The 24,926-nt window shown below is 44.5% G+C and overlaps 1 protein-coding gene across 1 annotated transcript; it reads left to right on the top strand.

The window, feature by feature from the left end:
- Positions 1-736: 736 nt before the first annotated feature.
- LOC115172099 (neuronal acetylcholine receptor subunit alpha-3) lies at positions 737-24,883 on the top strand. Its single transcript, XM_029729286.1, has 7 exons — positions 737-910; positions 20,536-20,675; positions 20,788-20,832; positions 20,950-21,059; positions 21,238-21,445; positions 21,698-22,669; positions 23,660-24,883. The coding sequence occupies exons 1-7, from the start codon at positions 853-855 to the stop codon at positions 23,783-23,785; spliced, it is 1,659 nt and encodes a 552-aa protein (XP_029585146.1). The 5' UTR covers positions 737-852; the 3' UTR covers positions 23,786-24,883.
- The last annotated feature ends 43 nt before the right edge of the window (positions 24,884-24,926 follow it).

A 24,926-nucleotide genomic window follows, 5' to 3' on the forward strand; every position in this document is an offset into this window, starting at 1 on the left:
TCACGTCTCCATCTCAACCAAAGTGAAAGAATATAACTTAATCTAATCAAACTTTGAATGCACTTTAAATAACGTTTAATTTGATTAAGTCCTATTCACTGACTTTGTTATTAACGTGAATCCAACATATTAACTTGAAGATTACATTTGAAATCAACCAAAGCTTGAAACCCTAACGTTAGGCCTATATGTATTGTCTATTTATTTAGTTGAATTCTGGGTCGAATTGAAACAATAGCTGTTGATTACTTTGCAAATGCTATATAGGCCTAAATAGTACCATTTATTATATATGTAATAAAGTATGGTTACATTTAATTTACTCTGTTAAACCTACCCCGAGAAACGACTTCGATAGCAACTGTGAATCGATTTCGTTACTAAGAGATCTCTCAATAATCAATCTCACGATAGCACATTGGTAGTAGTCAGTGACAAATTTAAACGCTAAACAGGGCTGGGCTTGGTTAAAAATTCGGGAGTGGCAATGCGCGCAACCATCCTGTCTGAACGCAGGTCTCGACACCAATACCGTAGCCTATGGGTTGACGTGTCGTAACAATTCTTAGGGCTATCCTGGGCTAACACTAGGCTATATTGGTCATGTTTGGTTAACATGCTTATATATCTAAAATTACATTGTGAGAAAAAAAAACACGCGTGAGGTTGTGCCCGACGGGGGCGGGACAAGCCGAGGTTCTCAATGTCGGAGAGCGCGCGCTGACATCAATCTCCCAATGCGCGGCGCCCAGAAAAATGTCTCTCTAAATTTTACCCATCGACTCCTTCTGTGTGTTTACCAAATACTCCCAGTTCTTATCTAAAAGGCATCCCCAGAGCGCCGAGGTGTAGATGAGTTCCTCCAGGAAAGTCACCGTGCTGCTTATGCTGGTGGTCCTGACAGTGCAAGGTAAGAGAAGCGTTTTGAAGAAGTGGGGATGTCGGAGAGTTTGGGGAGCGCAGAACCAACTTACAATATGAGAGATCTGAGCGCTACTGCAAACTTCACATAGTATAATATATGCTAGGTTATTCATCTCACAGACACATTAATTATGTATTTTCTGTCTTATTGTAAGCAGTTCGCGTTGTTGTTGGGTTGATTTTTCTGATTGTGCGACGCACTAGAAACCCCGTTTTTCAATCCGCAGCATGTACGGTCAGAAATGTAGCCAACATCTCCCGACAGAAATTCACAAATTAAGTGTAATGATTGCTATGTTTGCGCGTTGAAGCTTATCAACAAAGTAGGCTAATTGTCTTTTGAATGTGGTTTTGCGATAACTTGGACAATAAACTAAACCACATTAATATACGCTAATCAGTTTTTTTAAAGGCAACTAAAGTTGGTTAAAATCACAGATTCTGAGAAAATGTAATAGAAAATGTCATATCATAGGGCCTTGCAGCGCTATCTATTCAGATTAATATAATATAACGGGATGGCAGTGGTGGCTGGTGGCACTTTAAATTGGGAGGACGGGCACATAGTAATGGCTGGAATATAATGAAAGAAATGGTATAAAACACAACAAACACCTTGTTTTCCAAGTGTCTGATAACATTCCATTTACTCCAAACCATCCATTATTATGATCCTTCCTCCCCTCACAAGACTCATCTGCGGTATGGGTAGTACTGTAGGCGATGGTTTGTTATCCCAGGGGATGAACTGTGGTCGTGACATGTCACATCATTAATCATAGAGATCCTATTCAATTCGAATTCCTAATTTTACCGTAGACAACCGATCCGCACTACGCGCCTTCAAGCACCCGGAACCTATGTTTTCAGTTTTCACTGCATGCAGGTCCATTGATTCGTACACTATGCATGCTGAGTGTGTTACTGACGTATCATTTCAGCTGTGCCTCTTCAAGACAGATGTAACGTGTTAAAATAAATGTATACCTCCAAGCCAAACTAAAGTGCTCCTGACCTAACTTCCTGTGCCGTGCATTATGTACCATGACCGTGCACGTTGTGCATCACACACACGTGGTTTATGTACACCTGAGTTAAATAGAACTGTCCATTCCAGAGCTGTGAGTTGACTCACATGTGCCTGTGATCTGGACAGTCTGGGGTGAGGAGCACAGAGTACATCACATCCTGTCTCTGCATTCTACTCTATAAGTCTGTTCTGTTCCCATCTACATTACTGTTCCATTCTGTTTTGTTGTTCTGTTTAGTCATTCTGCAGTTCCACTCTGGTCTTTTCTGTTCTGTCACAGCTTTCTGTTCTCATCTCGTTACCCAGGGATGGTTCAGGATCTATCTATCTATCTATCTATCTATCTATCTATCTATCTATCTATCTATCTATCTATCTATCTATCTCTCTCTCTCTCTCTCTCTCTCTCTCTCTCTCTCTCTCTCCTCTCTCTCTCTCTCTCTCTCTCTCTCTCTCTCTCCTCTCTCTCTCTCTCTCTCTCTCTCTCTCTCTCTCTCTCTCTCTCTCTCTCTCTCTCTCTCTCTCCTCTCTCTCTCTCTCTCTCTCTCTCTCTCTCTCTCTCTCTCTCTCTCTCTCTCTCTCTCTCTATCTCTCTCTCTCTCTCTCTCTCTCTCTCTCTCTCTCTCTCTCTCTCTCTCTCTCTCTCTCCTCTCTCTCTCTCTCTCTCTCTCTCTCTCTCTCTCTCTCTCTCTCTCGTGTGTGTGTGAGACCCTTCCTGAAACACCGACACCATTCTGTATACATCTGGCCCTTCTTTGGACACTGTGCTAACAAACCTCGAAACGAGCTTCAACGCCATACAACACTCCTTCCGTGGCCTCCAACTGCTTTTAAATGCTAGTAAAGCTAAGTGCATGCTCTTCAACCGATTGCTGCCCGCACTCTCCCGCCCGACCAGCATCACTACTCTGGATGGTTCTGACCTAGAATATGTGGACAACTACAAATACCTAGGTGTCTGGTTAGACTGTAAACTCCCCTTCCAGACTCACATTAAGCATCTCCAATCTAAAATTAAATCTAGAATCGGCTTCCTATTTCGCAACAAAACCTCCTTCACTCATGCTTCCAAACATACCCTCGTAAAACTGACTATCCTACCGATCCTTGACTTCGGCAATGTCATCTACAAAATAGCCTCCAACACTCTACTCAGCAAACTGGATGTAGTCTATCATAGTGCCATCCGTTTTGTCACCAAAGCCCCATATATTACCCACCACTGCGACCTGTATGCTCTCGTTGGCTGGCCCTCACTACATATTCGTTGCCAAACCCACTGGCTCCAGCAGGTATATTTCACTGGTCACCCCCAAAGCCAACACTTCCTTTGGTCGCCTTTCCTTCCAGTTCTCTGCTGCCAATGACAGGAACAAATTGCAAAAATCACTGAAGTTGGAGACTTATATCTCCCTCTCTAACTTTAAGCATCAGCCGTCAGAGCAGCTTACCGATCACTGTACCTGTACACAGCCAATCTGTAAATGGCACACCCAACATCTTGCTCTTTTGCACCCCAGTATCTCTACTTGCACGTCATCATCTGCACATCTATCACTCCAGTGTTAATGCTAAATTGTAATTATTTCACCATGGCCTATTTATTGCCTACCTCTCTACTCTTCTACATTTACACACTGTACATAGATTTTTTTCTATTGTGTTATTGACTTTACGTTTGTTTATGTGTAACTCTGTGTTGTTGTTTTTGTCGCACTGCTTTGCTTTATCTTGGCCAGGTCGCAGTTGTAAATGAGCACTTGTTCTCAACTGGCCTACCCGGTTAAATGAAGGTGAAATAAAATCAAATCCATGTGGGTTGGTAAATTGCATTCTGATCCTGTGTGTGTGTGTGTGTGTGTATGTGTGTGTGTGTGTGTGTGTATGTGTGTGTGTGTGTGTGTGTGTGTGTGTGTGTGTGTGTTCCAAACCTGCTACCTGCAGACTGTGCCATACAGTCCCACTGTAGCAGCCAGTGAGAGACTGGGACACAACTCTCTCTAATGGTGTTAGTGGGAGTCAGAAGGAAGTGTGTTTATGAGGAGGTCTCTGTAAATCCACCAGGATTCACTTCACCCATTGCCCTTTACCTGTTCTGGACAGGTGCAAGACAGATATGGTGTTTCTACTGTACTATACTGTATACAGGCCATTAAACTGGGATTAGATTAGCAAAACGTAAAAGTAGGAGAAAATCGTAATAAGCCTTCCTGAGGTTCTCATCTCGGACACATTCAATTTCATTCAATTGTTTAATTCTATTGACCTATTTGTGTTATGGTGAGAGCACAGAGCCCTCTCTCCCCTCTCTCTCTTCCTCTCCTCACACTCTTCCTTTCCTCTCTCCTCCTCTCTCTCTTCCTCCCCCCTCTGCCCACCTCTCTCATCCTCTCTCTCTTCCTCCCCCCTCTGCCCACCTCTCTCATCCTCTCTCTCTTCCTCCCCTCTCTCTCTGCCTACCCTCTCCCTTCCTCTCTCTCTCCTTCCCCTCTTTCTCTGCCTACCTCTCCCCTCCTCACTCTATCCCTCCCCACTCTCTCCGCCTCCCCCTATGTCTCCCTCCCCTCCACTCAGGTGCCATGGTGAATGTGTGGGCTTTGTCTCAGTCAGGGCTGTATCCTGGTCAGTGTGTAGATTAGAGTACACAGTACAGTACACTCTTAGAGGAGGTCCATTCAGCCTCCCATACTGAGGCATTAGAACAGGTATTGTCTCCATCCTGTGGATTGGTGGTTTGTCTCTGTAACAGAGGAATTGCTGATCCTGCAGTCCTAGGATTTGGGGTATTTGGGACAGAGACTGGATGAGGGAATTTGGAGGTAAGGAAGGACAAATAGGTACACTAGAAAGAGGCTGTCAGAGTAATGTATATTCATAATATTTAAAGAGTGCTTAAGAGTCCACTCCCAAAGTCCTAATTCTACTTCTGGCCCTAATAAACATAAACCTAAGCCTAAACTGAAACCTAAGCCTATAGCTTCATCTCCACCAACCCTTTCCAAACCCTTACATCCAGCCCCAGTCTAATGACTGAACCTTTCCCAAACCCAAATGGTCGCAGAGCAGTGCTGCATTTCTCAGTGGTGCCTCTCCCACAACCCTTATAGTAAAACTACAGCCCGATTTGCCTTTTCATGGTGAGTGTTTATTTTTGTTTATGTTTTTGTGGGTGTGTATTGGTGTCTCAGAGGTTCACGGATCCCCTTAACATGATTGCTGTACAATTATTGCTCGGCACTTCGGTCTTAGACAGACACACACACACACACACACACACACACACACACACACACACACACACACACAGTGGGAGCCTCATTTCACCCCGATACCCCCCACAGCTTGGCAAAACCCACCTTACCTCTCGCTGCCTCCCTCCTCCTTCCCATGGATGTCCGTTGAAACATCCCAGTCTTCTGAACTGCGGACAGACTGAGTCACGTCTGAGGATAGAAAGAGGAGAGGATGGAGCCTTGCCTGGAGGAGAGGATGGAGGGAGGGATGGAGCCTTGCCCGGAGGAGAGAAAGAGGAGAGGATGGAGGGAGGGAGGGATGGAGCCTTGCCCGGAGGAGAGGAGGATGGAGGGATGGAGCCTTGCCCGGAGGAGAGAAAGAGGAGAGGATGGAGGGAGGGATGGAGCCTTGCCCGGAGGAGAGGAGGATGGAGGGATGGAGCCTTGCCCGGAGGAGAGAAAGAGGAGAGGATGGAGGGAGGGATGGAGCCTTGCCGGAGGATGGAGGGATGGAGCCTTGCTGGAGGAGAGAAAGAGGAGAGGATGGAGGGATGGAGCCTTGCAGGAGCAGAAAAAGAACACTCCAGAGCAGGAAGAGAAGGGTGTCTCCTTCCATCTTGATGTCTCCCTCTTCCTCCCTCTCTATTTCCTTTGGTTCTTACCCTCATCTCCCTGAAGAACTCTTGCTGTGCTGCCTCTAGTTGTACTGTGACAGTAGAGTGGCCAACATTACCAACCATGCATTTAGCTAAGTGGCCAATACTGGCCTTGCTACATATAGAGACAGCATGCCTGTATGAAGATGATTCTTTTTAATCCCTTGCTCCATATTCAGAATGTTTAGAATGTTCTGAATGTTCCTCGACATCCACTCCTGTCTGCATGACTGCTGCCTGACTGCATACGTACATTTATGAATCATGATGCAAACGCCACTGAGCATTCAACTCAACAATACTGGCTGCCTACCTTCGTGTCACACACATTTGTGAAGCCTGTAGATTCTGTTGTGCGCTGCAGTCCAGGGCCACTACGTCTCCTGTGGAATTCCATCCTCGTAAAGCGCCGTGCACGTGTCTCTGAGTGTGTGTGTGTGTGTGTGTGTCATCTGCGTCTGTGTGTGTGTGTCAGTGGTGTGGGGCAGTTGGAGTGTGAGAGGTTCAGGGCAAGGTTGTTTTGAGTAAAAGGGAATGGTGTTTGTTGATGGAGATGCACCATCAGCTCCTGATGACCTCAGGTAGCAGGGTTACTACACAGTAGGCTGGCAGACGTTCGCATAAGCTCCTCACTGTGGACATTCTGCATGCAAGAGGGCAGCTGATAGGAGCAATATGGGGAGTATGGTAATCGGGTGGATGGATAGAGAGGCAACACGCATGGGCGCACACGCGCCCACACACACACACACACACACACACACTGCTTTGTGGTCAAACGTTCAGTGATCACATTCATTTCTCTAGTGAATCATAAAGCATGTGACAAACACCCTCCATCTTACTCTCTCGGACACACACACACACACACACACACACACACACACACACACACACACACACACACACACACACACTCAGACCAATCAGAGCCATCAGCTTATTTTTGGTCGTAATTAGTTCCTTGGGAGCGAGCGACCCGCAGCCTCACGCCTCGTGGTCGATCACGTCAAGCACACGCCTGATCAAAGGGCTCTCAGCCAATGAGGTTTCAGGTCTCTAGGGCTCTCTGCTCCATTTCCACAGAAAGGGACACTCTGCTTGGCTTCTTAACTCCCAATCAATGTGGCCGTTGAAAAGACTTCCATGTGTCTGCTTAGTGCTTTCTAAGAGCTGTCTCTGAGAGTCAGGCCTAGATTCAGTCAGATCACCTGTTAACCGGCGATAGCCGACACCCGCATAGCTGATGTTTTGGCGGTGTTGGAGCTGTCAAATCGGTGAGCAGCTGCTCTTGATCATTGTCATGAAGCCACACGCGTCCCACATGTTAGAAGTTCAGAATGAGAAAGTGTAGGCTACATAGAAATAATGACGCTCCAAAAAATGTAATCATTAAACTAAATAATGTGGATTTCTATCAGCTTAATGGAGGTGTAGATCACACCTCACATTCCAGTGTCTGAACTTGTAAACAAGGCTGCATGGGATTTCTCTTAATGCGACTCCATGCAGCCAATGGCAATGTGTGGCTCAGTTGGTAGAGCATGGTGTTTGCAACGCCAGGGTTGTGGGTTCGATTCCCACGGGGGACCAGTACGGAGAAAAAATGTATGAAATATATGCATTCACTACTGCAAGTCGCTCTGGATAAGAGCGTCTGTTAAATGACTAAAATGTAATGTCCGCTTTAGGTATAACCCAGAAGCAGCTTGTGGATTTGAAAGATCTAACACAGTTCCACCTCCGACTTCGCCAAAACAACCGCTATGCAGATGTCGGCTGAAGTGGATCTGATTGAATAAAGCCCCTAGTCTTAGTTTGGACTGAGATTTGGGATAAAGAGTTGATGGATCAGGAGGAGGACATATACATACGTCTGGTTCTCTGTGTTTCTGGTTCTCTCTCCATAGTTGCATACAACACACAAACGCATATCCTTGCGTCTTGACTGAGCCATGTTCAATGGGACAGCTGGCAGTTTCTGTCACAATGATGTCACCAGTGGTTGAAAAGTGAGAGGGTATTGTTAAGTCTCTATGGTGTAAGGAACCTAACAATCTACACAGAGAAAAAGAAAGAAAGGATGGGGAAGGAAGCAACAGAGGAAATGCATTTCTTTTATTTTTCAGTGCGAACAAAAGGACCAATTAATGAACAGATTATAATTGCCCTCATTTCCCCTACCCAATTAGGGGTTTAAACGAGGTTCTCAGAGCGCAGCCAATCAGGGACCAGTGCTGTGTTTTAATGTCGGCAGGTAGCGAAGATAGAAATTACAGCCATCCACTGGGCTCTCTCTGGAGAGGAGATTTTTCATTAAGCTGTAAGACTCAGCAGCGCTCGGCGCCGCTTTAAGTGACCTCAGAAATCTTGTGGAAAGTTTGTCTGGGATCTTACTAACTTCAGAATGTATTACAGTAACATGGAACATTAGGGACTGGCTGGCTGTGGGAAACTGTAAGAAGGTTCTGACATGTACCCCTGGCCAAGATGTCTGACATTTACCCCAGGCCAGTTCAGGAGACTGATGGGAAATGTTATTTTCCAGAAAAACACTCACATTAATTGTATAGGACTTGAGTGACGTTTGAGACACATTTAGCCACATTTGACATCTACATTTATACTTTGGTCAGTTAGCAGATGCTCTTATCCAAATCAAACCACATTTTATTTGTCACATGCACATGGTTAGCAGATGTTAATGCGAGTGTAGCGAAATGCTTGTGCTTCTGGTTCCGACAGTGCAGTAATATCTAACAAGTAATCTAACAATTCCCCAACAACTACCTAATTCACACAAATCTAAAGGGGTGAATGAGAATATGTACATGTAAGTATATGGATGAGCAATGGCCGAGCGGCATAGGCAAGGTGCAATAGATGGTATAAAATACAGTATATTCATGTGATATGAGTAATGTAAGATAGGTAAACATTATTAAATTGGCATTATTTAGAGTGCATTGTATAAAGTGACTAGTGATCCATTTATTAACCTCTTACATCTAGACGTTCCGCTAGCGGAACACCTGCTCCAATATCCAATGATAGGCGTGGCGTGAATTACAAATTCCTCAAAAATCCCAAAACTTCCATTTTTCAAACATATGACTATTTTACACCATTTTAAAGACAAGACTCTCCTTTATCTAACCACACTGTCCGATTTCAAAAAGGCTTTACAGCGAAAGCAAAACATTAGATTATGTCAGCAGAGTACCCAGCCAGAAATAATCAGACACCCATTTTTCAAGCTAGCATATAATGTCACAAAAAACAAAACCACAGCTAAATGCAGCACTAACCTTTGATGATCTTCATCAGATGACACTCCTAGGACATTATGTTATACAATACATGCATGTTTTGTTCAATCAAGTTCATATTTACATCAAAAACCAGCTTTTTACATTAGCATGTGACGTGCAGAACTAGCATACTCACCGCAAACTTCCGGTGAATTTACTAAATTACTCACGATAAACGTTCACAAAAAACATAACAATTATTTTAAGAATTATAGATACAGAACTCCTTTATGTAATCGCGGTGTCCGATTTTAAAATAGCTTTTCGGTGAAAGCACATTTTGCAATATTCTGAGTAGATAGCCCGGCCATCATGCCTAGCTATTTTGACACCCACCAAGTTTGGTACTCACCAAATTCAGATTTACTATAAGAAAAATTGGATTACCTTTGCTGTTCTTCATCAGAATGCACTCCCAGGACTTCTACTTCAACACCAAATGTTGTTTTGGTTCCAAATAATCCATAGTTATATCCAAATAGCTGCGTTTTGTTCTTGCGTTCAAGACACTATCCGAAGGGTGACGCGCCGGCGCGTATTATGACAAAAAATTTCAAAATATTCCATTACCGTACTTCGAAGCATGTCAAACGCTGTTTAAAATCAATTTTTATGCAATTTTCTCGTAAAATAGCGATAATATTCCGACCGGGAGACCTTGTTTTCGTTCAAACACTGAAAATAGAAAATGGAGTCTTCACATGCACGCGCGCACCAGTGTCATTGTTCTCAGAACGACCACTTTCCAAAACCCCTACTGTTTTTCGCCCAGGGACTGCAGTCATCATTCCCCGTTCTGGCGCCTTCTGAGAGCCTATGGGAGCCTTAGAAAATGTCACGTTACAGCAGAGATCCTCTATTTTCCATAAAGAGGCTATAGAAGGCACTCCCAGGTCTTCTACTTCAATAACAAATGTTGGTTTGGTTCCAAATAATCCATAGTTATATCCAAATAGCTGAGTTTTGTTCGTGCGTTCAAGACACTATCCGAAGGGTAAAGAAGGGTGACGCGCCCGGCGCGTTTCGTGACAAAAAAAATCGAAATATTCCATTACCGTACTTCGAAGCATGTCAAACGCTGTTTAAAATCAATGTTTATGCGATTTTTCTCGTAAAAAAAAGCGATAATATTCCGACCGGGAAACCCTGTTTTCGTTCAAAGACGAAAAAATAAAAACATGGAGTTATCTCGTGCACGCGCCCCCAGTCTCATTGTTCTCAGATCGACCACTATCCAAATGCGCTACTGTTTTTCAGCCATGGCCTGCAAAGTCATCATTCAACATTCTGGCGCCTTCTGAGAGCCTTTGGGAGCGTTAGAAAATGTCACGTTACAGCAGAGATCCCCTGTTTTGGATAGAGATGATCAAGAAGGCCAAGTAATAGTCAGCGAGGGCGCTTCCTGTTTGGAATCTTCTCAGGTTTTGGCCTGCCATATGAGTTCTGTTATACTCACAGACACCATTCAAACAGTTGTAGAAACTTAGGAGTGTTTTCTATCCAAAGCTAATAATTATATGCATATTCTAGTTTCTGGGCAGGAGTAATAATGAGATTAAATCGGGTACGTTTTTTATCCGGCTGTGAAAATACTGCCCCCTATCCATAACAAGCTAAAGCCTGTTGGGGCTACGGGGTAGCAATGAACCCTGAGATGGGATTGCTAGCAAGGCTGGAAATTCAAAACATCAAAAATCTAATAATTTCAATTTCTCAAACAATCAACTATTTTACACCATTTAAAAGATAAACATCTCCTTAATCTAACCACATTGTTCGATTTTCAAAGAGGCTTTACGGCAAAAGCATAAAGTTAGATTATGTTAGGACAGTACATAGCCACAAAAGTACAAACATCCATTTTCAATTCAAGGTCAGGCGTCACCAAAAGCAGAAACCAGCTAAAATGATGCACTAACCTTTGACAATCTCCATCAGATGACACTCCTAGGACATTATGTTGTACAATACATGCATTTTTTGTTCCATCAAGTTCATATTTATATCCAAAAACAGCATTTTACAGTAGCGGGGAAATTCAGATTTTTTTCTTCTCTGAAATGCTTCCGGTGAACAACGTTACAATTTACAAAATTACTATTCGAAACATTGGTAAATTATAATATTGTCATTCAAATAATTATAGTTTAACATTTCGTAAATGCTACTGTATTGCCAGATTTCAAAATAACTTTACTGGGAAATCACAAGTTGCAATAAACCGGGTGCTGTGCTAAGAACAATAGGCTAGGCTATATAGGTTAGCATCATCTTGTAACCATGTAATATCAATAATACTATTGTCAATAATCCCTTACCTTTGATTATCTTCATCCATTGGCACTTCCAGGAATCCCAGGTCCATAACAAATGTGGTTTCTTTTGACAAAGTTCATAATTGATGTCCAAATAACTCCAAGTTGTTAGGCTTCGGTGGCTACTAAAAAGTAGCGCGGGGGGGTGGGAAGTCACGGCAAAAAGTTTAAAAAAATAATCTATTTACGTTCGTTCAAACATGTCAAACGTTGTTTAGCATCAATCTTTAGAGCCATTTTTAACGTGAAACATCAGTAATGTTTCAACCCGACCTCTCCTGTGTCTAGAAAACGTTTTTGAAAAATGTCTCGCGTCACATGCGCAGGTGCAGGCAATAATGGAAGTGACGACATCACAGGGAGGTCAACTTCCCTGCATTCTAATTCGATCTCTGTTCATCATAGACGCTTCAAACAACTTTATAAAGATCGCTGACATCTAGTGGAAGCCGTAGGAGTTGCGAAATGAATCCTTTCTCACGGTGTTATCTATTAAACAATGACTCAAAAAAAATAGTACAGCCACAAAATTCTTTTTTTCTCTCAGGTTTTCTCAGGTTTTTGCCTGCCATATGAGTTTTGTTATACTTAGAGACACCATTCAAACAGTTTTAGAAAATTCAGAGTGTTTTCTATCCAAATCTGGTAATAATATGAATATCCTAGCTTCTGAGTTGGTGTAGGTGGCAGTTAAAAATGGGCACATATTTTTTTCAAAAATCTCAATACTGCCCCCTAGCCCCAACAGGTTTAAGTGGCCAGTGATTGGGTCTCAATGTAGGCAGCAGCCTCTGAGTTAGTGATTGCTGTTTAGCAGTCTGATGGCCTTGAGATAAAAGCTGTTTTTCAGTCTCTCGGTCCCAGCTTTGATGCACCTGTACTGACCTCGCCTTCTGGATGGTAGCGGTGTGAACAGGCAGTGGCTCGGGTGGTTGATGTCCTTGATGATTTTTTTGGCCTTTTTGTGACATTGGGTGCTGTAGGTGTCATGGAGGGCAGGTAGTTTGCCCCCGGTGATGCGTTGTGCAGACTGCACCACCTTCTGGAGAGCCTTGCAGTTGAGGGCAGTGCAGTTGCCGTACCAGGCTTTGATACAGCCCGACAGGATGCTCTCGATTGTGCATCTGTAAAAGTTTGTCAGGGTTTTAGGTGACAAGCCAAATTTCTTCAGCCTTCTGAGGTTGAAGAGTCGCTGCTGCGCCTTCTTCACCACGCTGTCTGTGTGGGTGGACCATTTCAGTTTGTCCGTGATGTGTATGCCGAGGAACTTTAAAACTTTCCACCTTCTCTACTGCTGTCCCTTCAATGTGGATAGGGGGTGCTCCCTCTGTTTCCTGAAGTCCATGATCATCTCCTTTGTTTTGTTGATGTTGAGTGAGACGTTGTTTTCCTGACACCACACTCCGAGTGCCCTCACCTCCTCCCTGTAGACTGTCTCGTCGTTGTTGGTAATCAAGCTCACTACTGTTGTGTCGTCTGCAAACTTGATGATTGAGTTGGAGGCCTACATGGCCACGCCATCGTGGGTGAACAGGGAGTACAGGAAGGGGCTGAGCACACACCCTTGTGGGGCCCCAGTGTTGAGGGTCAGCGAAGTGGAGATGTTGTTTCCTACCTTAACCACCTGGGGGCGGCCCGTCAGGAATTCCAGGACCCAATTTCACAGGGCGGGGTTGAGATCCAAGGACTCCAGCTTGGTGATGAGCTTGGAGGGTACTATGGTGTTGAATGCTGAGCTGTAGTCAATGAACAGCATTCTTACATAGGTATTCCTTTTCTCCAGATGGGATAGGGCAGTGTGATGGCGATTGCATCGTCTGTGGATCTGTTGGGGCGGTATGCAAACTGAAGTGGGTCTAGGGTAACTGGTAGGGTGGCGGTGATATGATCCTTGACTAGTCTCCCAAAGCACTTCATGATGACAGAAGTGAGTGCTACGTGGTGGTAGTCATTTAGTTCAGTTATCTTTGCCTTCTTGGGTACAGGAACAATGGTAGCCATCTTGAAGCATGTGGGGACAACAGACTGGGATAGGGAGCGATTTAATATGTCCGTAAACACACCAGCTAGCTGGTCTGCGCATGCTTTGAGGACGCGACTAGGGATGCTGTCTGGGCCAGCAGCCTTCCGAGGGTTAACACAATTAAATGTTTTACTCACGTCAGCCACAGAGAATGAGAGGGGGGGTGCACTGTATTATCCTCAAAGCGGGCAAAGAAGGTGTTCAGTTTGTCTGGAAGCGTGACGTCGGTGTCCGTGATGTGGCTGGATTTCTTTTTGTAGTCCGTGATTTCCTGTAGACCCTGCCACATACATCTCATGTCTGAGCAAAGAATTGTGACTCCACCTTGTTCCTGTCCTGGCATTTCGCTTGTTTGATTGCCTTGCAGAAGGAATAGCTACACTGTTTATATTCAGACATATTCCCAGACTTCTTTCCATGGTTAAATGCAGTGGATTGAGCTTCCATGGTTTCTGGTTAGGGTAGGTTTTAATAGTCACAGTGGGTACAACATCTCCAATGCACTTCTTTATAAACACACTCACCGAGTAAGCGTATAGGTCGATGTTGTTCTCTGAGGCTGACCGGAACATATTCCAGTCCGCGTGATCAAAACAATTTTGAAGCGTGGCTTCCGATTGGTCGGACCAGCGTTGAATGGTTCTTGTCACCGGTACATCCTGTTTGAGTTTCTGCCTATAAGATGGAAGGAGCAAGATGGCGTCATGGTCGGATGTGCCGAAGGGAGGACGGGGGAGGGCTTTGTATGCATCTCAGAAGTTAGAGTAGCAGTGGTCGAGGGTATTGTGCATGCGCATAGCGCAATCAATGCTGGAAGAATTTTGGTAGACTTGTTCTCAAATTTGCTTTGTTAAAATCCCCAGTTACAATAAATGCAGCCTCAGGATGTATGGTTTCCAGTTTGAATATAGTCCAGTGAAGTTCCTTGATGGCCGTCTTGGTGTCTGCTTGAGGGGGAATGTACACAGCTGTGACTATAACTGAAGAGAATTCTCTTGGTAGGTAAAATGGCCGGCACTTGATTGTAAGGAATTCTACATCGGGTGAGCAGAAGGACTTGAGTTCCTGTATGATGTTAGGATTACACCATGAGTCATTAATCATAAAACATAAACCCCCGCCCTTCCTTTTCCCAGAGAGGTGTTTATCTCTGTCGGCGTGATGCACGGAGAAGCCCGGTGGCTGAACCGATTCCGACAACATATCCCGAGAGAGCCATGTTTCCGTGAAACAGAGAATGTTACAATCTTTGATGTCTCTCTGGAAGGCAACCCTTGCTCAAATTTTGTCTACCTTTTCTTCTTAGGGATAGGTGTCCCGTTAGCAGGACACCAGCCGACAACATCCGGCGAAATTGGAGGGAGCGCAATTCAAATGAATAATCGTAATATTAAACATTCATGAACATACAAGTATCTTATATAATTTAAAACTTAAATTATTGTTAATCTAACTGCGTTGTCCGATTTACAATAGGCTTCATGGCGAAAGCATAGCATGTGATTGTCTGAGGACGGCGCCCCACATCAACATATTTTTCTACCAGCACAGACTTCCTAAAATCATAAATGGCAATTAAATAAATCACTCACTTTTGAAGATCTTCCTCTGTTTGCAATCCCAAGGGTCCCCATCTACAACATGAATGGTCGTTTTGTTAGATAAAATCCTTCTTTATATCCCAAAAAGTCTGTTTAGTTGGCGCCATCGATTTCAGTAATGCACTCGTTCAACATGCAGACAAAGGAGTCCAAAAAGCTACTCCTAACCTTTGTCCAAGCAAGTCAAACGACGTTTCTATTTAATCCTCAGGTACTCTAAAATGTAAATAAACTATAATATTTCATAGGGAAAGTAGTATGTTCAATAGGAAAGCAAAATTAGTAAGCGCGTGCCCTCTCCCTCGTGCGCCGAAAGACTGATATTGTTCTGGTGATCCCCACACCAAAACTCCAAATTCTTGCTTGTTTTTCAAAAAACAAGCCTGAAACCTTGAATAAAGACTGCTGACATCTATTTACATAGGAACAATAGGTTTCCATTATAAGAGCCTGGGACCTCAATTTCTTTTTATTATGGTTGGTTTTCCTTTGGATTTTCGCCTGCCATATCAATTATGTTATAGTCTCAGACATTATTTTAACAGTTTTAGAAACTTCAAAGTGTTTTCTATCCAATGCTACCAATTATATGCATATCCTGGCTTCTGGGCCTGAGTAACAGGCAATTTACTTTGGGCACGTCAGTCAGGTGGAAATTTAGGAAACTAGACCCTATCCCTAACAAGACCAAGAGACTGGACATAGTAGTATACTCGGGAGCGGTGTGCATGTCTATGGAGCCTGGCCAGGAGGCCGCTTCGTCTGCCCCTTCTGCGGCGTTGTTGTTTTGCATCGCCTACTGGAATTAGCTCCATTGTCCTGGGTAGTGGTCCGAACAGACGGTACGCTTCGGGAAAGTCGTATTCCTGGTCGTAATGTTGGTAAGTTGACGTTGCTCTTATATCCAATAGTTCTTCCTGGCTGTATGTAATAAGACTTAAGATTTTCTGGGGTAACAATGTAAGAAATAATACATAAAAAAACAAAATGCTGCATAGTTTCCTAAGAACTTGAAGCGAGACGACCATCTCTGTCGGCTACATGCCAGAGCCACTTAGAGTTTGTGTATTCAGCTAAGGTAGATTAAACAACTACATATCACAGTCATTGAAAGTAAGAACTTTCCGCAATATAGCAGCATATTAGCCTGGACCCAAATCAGTTTGCACTTTTGCCTACTCCGTTGACATTTTCAAGCCAAACATGTTTTGTGTGAGAATTCCATAAGGAGTTGGCAAGAGAGCAGCAACAGACTGGCACACAGCATTACCATACACACTGAGTAGACAAAACATTGTAACACAAATGCTACATTGGTTAGGTCAGCGCCATCTTTTGTGTGTGTTTTTAATGTAGAGGAAGACTGAGAGTGCCAGATCCCTCTGAAATACAGTATCTAAACAGAGACATAAATATCACCGAACGTACAAACCATTATGAACGCCTGCTTTTTCCATGACATAAATTAACCAGGTGAAAGCTATGATCCCTTATAGATGTCACTTGTTAAATCCTCTTAAATAAGTGTAGATGAAGGGGAGGACTTCTTAAGGATAGGAGTCCCCCTAGCGGGACAACTTCCGTTGAAACTGGAGGGTGCGCAATTCAAATAAATAATCATACAAATTATGGATATTAAACGTTTAGGTACTTATAAGTGTCTTATATCAGCTGAAAGCTTAACTTCCTGTTAATCTAACGGCATTGTCTGATTTACAGTAGCTATTACAGCGAAAACATGCCATGCAATTGTTTGAGGTCGGCGCCCCACATCAAAATATTTTTCCACCGGCACAGATTTCATACATTCACAAATGATTATTAAATATTCACTTACTTTTTGAAAATCTTCCTCTGATTTGTCATCCAAAGGGACCCAGCTATAACATGTAGTGTCGATTTGTTAGATAAAATCCTTCTTTATATCCCAAAACGTCTGTTTAGTTGGCGCCATCGATTTGAGTAATCCACTTGTTCAACATGCAGAGAAAGGAATCTGAAAATCTACCCCTAAACTTTGTTTCAACAAGTCAAAATACGTTTCTATTTACTCTTCAGATAGCCTAAAATGTAATCAAACTATAATATTTCTTACGGAAAGAAGTATGTTCAATAGGAAACTGATTTTAGCAGGTGCGTAATTTCTTCATGGTGCGCGCAAACACGCATTTCCAAGACTGTGTCCTTCTGCTAAAACTGATATTTCTTATTCGTTTTTGAAGTTACAAGCCTGAAACCTTGAACATAGACTGCTGACACCCTGTGGAAGCCATAGGAATTGCATTCAGGGAGCGAATTTTCAATATGGCCTTATACTTGCCATTCTAAGAGGATGGTTTCTCTCTCAAAAAAGTTCTGGTTGGTTTTTCTTTGGATTTTCTCCTACCATATGTATTGTGTTATATTCTCCTACATTATTTTCACATTTCTACAAACTTCAGTGCTTTCTTTCCAATGGTACCAATTATATGCATATCCTGGCTTCAGGGCCTGAGTAACAGACAGTTTACTTTGGGCACATCATTCATGCGGAAATGGAGAAAAAAGGGTCCGAGCCCTAAGAAGTTTTAAAGACGGATTTTTAAGCCTTGAGACAACTGAGACATGGATTGTGTATATGTGCCATTCAGAGCGTGAATGGACAAGACAAAAGATTAAAGTTTATTTGAACAGGGTATGGTAGTAGCCTGGCACGGTTGTCTCGCGCCGAACTGTGCATGTGCATGTCAAATCAAAAGCACTCCTTCAATTAAAGGGGTGGCAGATAGCCTTGTGGTTAGAGCATTGGGCCAGTAACCGAAAGGTTGCTAGATCAAATCCCCGAGCTGACAAGGTAAAAATCTGTTGTTCTGCCCCTGAACATGGCAATTAACCTACTGTTCCTAGGACGTCATTGTAAATAAGAATTTGTTCTTAACTGACTTGCCTAGTTTAAATAAAAAAATGAAGTTATTTTTGATGAAGATGAAAATGTGTCAGTTTGTCGCTTTCACGTGGTTGGAGTAATAACATGTTCAACTTCTTAAGACATTGGTTCAGATCTAGGTTGTGCCTTTTTAGATTAAGAGAAAATTAACAATGTTGGGTAACAGAATGACGGTTTGTGCTGTTTGTGCCTTTATTCTGTTACCAGTTAGAAGATTACAGGACGGTGTGTGTGTGTGGGTGTGTGTTTGCGGGTGTATGTGTTGGTTATCTAGCACTTCTCTTCCTGACCTCACCTCTCAAACCAATTGTATTGAGTGGAAGTTTGCACTGAGTTCTTAGTCAATACGTTAAATAGGATCCATGTTTTTCAAGAGTAATCTAAACATCCAACTGGTATGGATAACATATATGCATGGTTAAATTTGGTTGGAATGTGGTACTGGCAGGGTTGTTGATTCAATACCTGTCTGGACCACATATAACCTACAGAACACACATGATTTATTGTTAACTGTAAGTCACTTGGATAAAAGAGTCCCCAAAAATAACATATTTTATTAATTCATTATTACCAGGAAACGTTTTTGTGTTGTTTTGGCCCTGTTTGCACTTTTAGTCACTAAATGCTTTCAGCCACTCTACTCTCTGGTCACAGAATGGAGGGGTGTTGCACTGATGCTCAAATCCACTGGTCCCAGTATCTAGGCTGTACTGGTGTTAGCTGTCTACTGGTGCAGAGGCAGACAGACAGACAGACAGAAAGACCGCTGACAGACAAACAGACTGCTGACAGACATACTGACAGACAGACATACTGACAGACAGACAGACAGACTGACAGACAGACAGACGGCTGACAGACAGACAGACGGCTGACAGACGGCTGACAGACGGCTGATAGACAGACAGACAGACGGCTGATAGACAGACAGACAGACAGACAGACGGCTGATAGACAGACAGACAGACGGCTGATAGACAGACAGACAGACAGGCAGACAGACGGCTGATAGACAGACAGGCAGACAGACGGCTGATAGACAGACAGGCAGACAGACGGCTGATAGACAGACAGGCAGACAGACGGCTGATAGACAGACAGGCAGACAGACGGCTGATAGACAGACAGGCAGACAGACGGCTGATAGACAGACAGGCAGACAGACGGCTGACAGGCAGACAGACGGCTGACAGGCAGGCAGGCGGCTGACAGGCAGGCAGGCGGCTGACAGGCAGGCAGGCGGCTGACAGGCAGGCAGGCGGCTGACAGGCAGGCAGGCGGCTGACAGGCAGGCAGGCGGCTGACAGGCAGGCAGACGGCTGACAGGCAGGCAGGCGGCTGACAGACAGACAGGCAGACGGCTGACAGACAGACAGGCAGACGGCTGACAGACAGACAGGCAGACGGCTGACGGACAGACGGCTAGCAGACGGCTGACGGACAGACGGCTAGCAGACGGCTGACGGACAGACGGCTAGCAGACGGCTGACGGACAGACGGCTAGCAGACGGCTGACGGACAGACGGCTAGCAGACGGCTGACGGACAGACGGCTAGCAGACGGCTGACGGACAGACGGCTAGCAGACGGCTGACGGACAGACGGCTAGCAGACGGCTGACGGACAGACGGCTAGCAGACGGCTGACGGACAGACGGCTAGCAGACGGCTGACGGACAGACGGCTAGCAGACGGTTGACGGACAGGCGGCTGACGGGCTGACGGACAGACGGCTGACGGACAGACGGCTGACGGACAGACGGCTGACGGACAGACGGCTGACGGACAGACAGCTAACTTTGGAGCGTGCAGGCTGGGGAGAGAGACGAGAGACTGGTGGTCTTTTAAAGGCTGTGTTCAATTAACCATGAGAGAGATGGAGAGAGGGGAAAATGATGAAGGAAGAAAGGGAGAGTGAAGGTTAGAGGGAGAGGAGGGGAATTAAGAGATTGGTGTCCTTTGAAGCCATGGCCAAGGCGGGGGTGGAGAGGGGGTGGAGGGATGTCCCAAGTGAGGCACGATTTTCTGCTCGGACAGGCGTGGGTTTCACGCGTTGTCCCCGGCAACCAAGTCACCAGCGGGGTAGGTTTTTGCAAGTCACGAAATGACCTTCATACCTACTATGCCAGGTATACTCAGAATTTAACAGGTTCGGGCACACACACACACACACACACACACACACACACACACAACTGACATTGTGTTCCAGTCTGTGGGGATTTACTAAAAGCTTCCACTTGGCTTCCTCTGTAGAAACAGCTTCTATGTGTGACTCCTCACACACCGTACTTCGATGAGACACAACTTTCCATCCATCCACAGCAAAGAGCTATTGATTAAAACCTTAATGTGGACGAAGTGATAAAATGCTAAAGGTTGAATCATGAGAAAAGCTTAACTTCTCTAAGTCCCCTTCATTTAAAGCCTGACATGGTAATAATTTAAAAAGCCACCCAACTATTTTGTAAAAGCACCCCCCCCAAGTGAAGATTCTCTCTCTCTCTTCTCTCAGGCTGTTTGTCATCTAAGGGGGAGGACAGGCTGTTCAGGAAGTTATTCAGGAGATACAACCAGTTCATCAGACCAGTGGAGAATGTCTCTGACCCTGTTACTGTGGAGTTTGAGGTCTCCATATCCCAACTGGTCAAAGTGGTGAGACTCACCTGCATCATTACTGGAGCAAATAAGGATATACCTTTGAACTAATTACTTGATTTTGTACAGGCTATGACGTCATGTTCATTTTATTTCCATCTCTTCTCAGGATGAAGTCAATCAGATTATGGAGACCAATCTTTGGCTGAGACATGTAAGTCAAGTTATCATCTGATCTAAGAACTGAAGTCTAAACCGTAATACAGCAGTTAGTATAGTATGCACTGTTAAAATCTGGTCTAAGACCTGTTTTCTCCTCTCTTTGTTGCAGGTCTGGAATGACTACAAGCTGAAATGGTTTCCCGTTGAGTATGATGGACTTGAGTTCATTCGTGTGCCCTCCAATAAGATATGGAGGCCGGACATCGTCCTCTACAACAAGTGAGCTCAATATCTTAACTATGTACATTATATCGATGTTCTCTTGTTGCTTCTTAGCCATCAGTGCTAAATGCTATGCTAACCATCACCCATTGTCTCTTCTCCAGTTCTGTGGGTGTTTTTTTGTTGCCATCAGTGATAAATGATATGCTAACTATCATATCTCCCCTCTCTTCAGTGCTGTGGGAGATTTCCTGGTTGAGGACAAAACCAAAGCTCTGCTGAAGTTTGACGGCACCATCACCTGGATCCCCCCCGCCATCTTTAAATCCTCCTGCCCCATGGACATCACCTACTTCCCCTTCGACTACCAGAACTGCTCCATGAAGTTTGGCTCCTGGACCTACGACAAGGCCAAGATCGACCTGGTGCTCATAGGGTCAAAGGTCAGTAATCACACTGGTTAGCTAGTTTACTAACTCATTTGCTAGCTAGTTAGCTAACTCCACATTAAGAAAATGTCCTGTGTTTTTTGGCTAATTCAATGTGGCTGGGTTTGTTTACTTAGTAAATTTCAACAGGAAGTACTTCCTGGTCTTTTTTATGATGTAATCTCAGTCGAAACCCTCTTTATCTCCTTCTAGGAGAGAACTCCGTAGGCTCTGCTTCACTGCTAACATACTACTGTCTCTCCGTAGGTGAACCTCAAAGACTTCTGGGAGAGCGGCGAGTGGGAGATCATCGACGCACCGGGCTACAAACACGACATCAAGTACAACTGCTGTGAGGAGATCTACCCAGACATCACCTACTCCTTCTACATCAGACGCCTCCCTCTCTTCTACACCATCAACCTCATCATCCCCTGTCTCCTCATCTCCTTCCTCACCGTCCTCGTCTTCTACCTCCCCTCTGACTGTGGAGAGAAGGTGACCCTCTGTATCTCTGTTCTCCTGTCCCTCACTGTGTTCCTCCTGGTCATCACTGAGACCATCCCTTCTACGTCTCTGGTCATCCCCCTCATTGGGGAGTACCTCCTCTTCACCATGATCTTCGTCACCCTCTCCATCGTCATCACCGTGTTCGTGCTGAACGTCCACTACCGTACGCCCATGACTCACACCATGCCGGCCTGGGTCAGGTCTGTGTTCCTGGGGTTGCTGCCCAAGGTGATGCTCATGAGGAGGCCTGTAGACCAGGGCTGCCCCTCCTCTGTGGGGAGTGGGAGAGGAGAAGGAACAGGAGGGGGGAGTATTGGAGGTGGAGGTGTGGGAGGAGGAGCGAGGGGAACGGGGAAGAGGAGGAAAAACAGCATTGGAGGACGAATAGGGGGAGGGATAGGGGGAGGGTGTGTGCAAGTGGACGGGGGTGCGGTCGCAGCCGAAAGGGGGCAGGTGGGGGCGATGAACTGTGTTGAGTACGGTGAAGTGCAAAACAAGCCGAAGTTCCCCTGTAAGGGGAAAGAGGTGCCCATCCCCACCGTACCCCCAGTGGTTCCCCCTCCTGCCCCTTCTGAGCCGGACCTACCCAAACTGCCCCGAGCGCTCAACGCCCCGCCCAACGTCAACGCAGTGGTGGCCTTCTCCGTGGTGTCACCAGAGATCAAACAGGCCATCGAGAGTGTCAAGTACATCGCTGAGAATATGAGGACACGCAACAAGGCCAAAGAGGTAGGACACTTTGAGTTATTACATAGTTATTTGTCAGTAACCACAGATAAATGCTCTGCAGTGTAGTTCTCTGTGAGGTGAGGTTTTGGATCACATCTCTAATAGTGAACTGAAGAGAGCAGAAGCATTCCCTGGTCATTCTCCCTCTTGCAGCTTGTCCAGTGGAAGTGGTATATAAAATACAAGCTGTAATTGGACTTCAGAAAAATGGAATTGGCAAATGTGCTGGGCCATGCACACACACACACACACACGGTACATCCTTACACACACAGATTCACATTAATTCTTGCAAACACAATTTCATACACACATTCCCACACACAAATATTGTTACACAGCCAGACCCAAACAGACCAAACTGAGGCAGGGTGTTCTCCGATAGATAGCCTAACTCCATGGGGTTTCATTCCTGCTTTCTACCTGGTTTAATCTGCAAAGCTGTTTGTGAGAGAGCTTTAGTAAGCTTCACTCTCCCTCTCTCTCTCTCTCTCTCTCTCTCTCTCCCTCTCTGCATCTGGCTGATACGCTTGTTGTTGCTCAGTCTTTTCGTAGTCTTTTCTTAGCAAGGCCTGATCTCAGGAGACAATGGCATTACTTCACCCTGAAGTAGTGGATCACAGCAGGCTGCTTCAGGAAAACACACACCTGGCTTGACCCAATCCTCATATATGCTATAGGGCTCAAGGAAAACTGCTATTTTATTCTCTCTCTGTCTCTTTCGGTCTTTCTTGTTCTCTTGCTGTTTCTTATGGCAGTCCGAGAGAGAGAGCGGGAGAGCGGGAGAGAGAGAGAGAGAGAGGGAGGGAGAGAGGGAGAGATTTATATGACTTCCCTTTTGAACTTTTAAATCCCTGCTTAACCCTCCCCTCACATCCCTTTCCTTCTTTGTCTTACAGTATTTCCAATTGCCTTTAATGATCTGTGATTCCCTGTCCTCTGACGAGCTCTGTCCCCCCCCTCCCCCCTCCCACCTCCTCCCTCCCCCAGGTGGAGGATGACTGGAAGTACGTAGCCATGGTGATTGACAGGATCTTCCTGTGGGTGTTTGTGACGGTGTGCATCACTGGAACTCTGGGACTGTTCCTACAGCCTCTCATCGGCTTCTTCACATGAACCATGACACTACTCTTTTCTCCTTTCTTTGTTGTCTTTCTGTTTCCGTTATCCTCTCATTCTCTCCAATCTTCCGTTTTTCAATTCTCTCTCTCACACTCCCATTATTTATTTCCTCTTCTACTGGCATCTATTATCTTCCTGTCCAAAAGCAGGAAAAACAATACAAAAGACAATGGTCCAATACATTTATTTTAATTTCTTAAATGGCATTGCCTCATTATAACCAGTGATTAACTGTGTATAACCCTTTTCTTAGGACAACTACATTCTTACTGATGTGTTACCATCTCTGTTACTACCCCTGTATTATGCCAGTAGAGAAGTTAGTTCTTGTTCTAAACATGATGCCAAACGGATCTAGAATATGTAGCTCTGTGCCGTATGTAGTCAGTGGCTGACTGAAGGAGTAACCACACAATGCCTCTTTCTTAATGGCATACTGTTCATGTTAGGATATTGTAGTCTACTTACTATCTGTTATATCTCTATCTTCTCTACCTATCTTCACTCCTGTGTTATGCTTAGGGCTAGGAGTATTTCCTTACCAGGAACAACTCTATGGAAACACTCCTGGCCCAAGTTATACTTTATATACAGTACCAGTCAAAAGTTTGGACACCTAATCAATCCAGGGTCTTTCTTTATTTTTACTATTTTCTACATTGTATAATAATAGCGAAGACATCAACACTATGAAATAACACATATGGAATCATGTAGTGACCAAAAAAGTGTTAAACAAATCTAAATCTATTTCATATTTGAGGTTCTTCAAAGTAGCCACCCTTTGCCTTCATGACAGCTTTGCTGTAGAACACACACACACACAAAACACACACACACACACACAAAATAGTTTGTGTCCAACCTTTTGACTGGTACTGTAGAAAATATATAGATTATGCATGATTAATGATGCTAACTTTAAATATGGTTTCTGCACAGACATGGTTTTATGATAGCATGTCATGATAGCATGTTTGCATTTCACACTGGGGGTCGACTAACCACTCAATGTAAATGTACAAACTGTAAAGACACTTTGAAATGCACGTTGTAGATTAAAACTTCTCTGTAAAAAGATGTGAAACCCCATCCTGTCTGGTTTCTTTCATTGACAAGGTGTATACGCGTTGCA

The sequence above is a fragment of the Salmo trutta genome, chromosome 3 (assembly GCF_901001165.1).
Source record: "Salmo trutta chromosome 3, fSalTru1.1, whole genome shotgun sequence".
Taxonomy (NCBI): Eukaryota; Metazoa; Chordata; class Actinopteri; order Salmoniformes; family Salmonidae; genus Salmo; species Salmo trutta.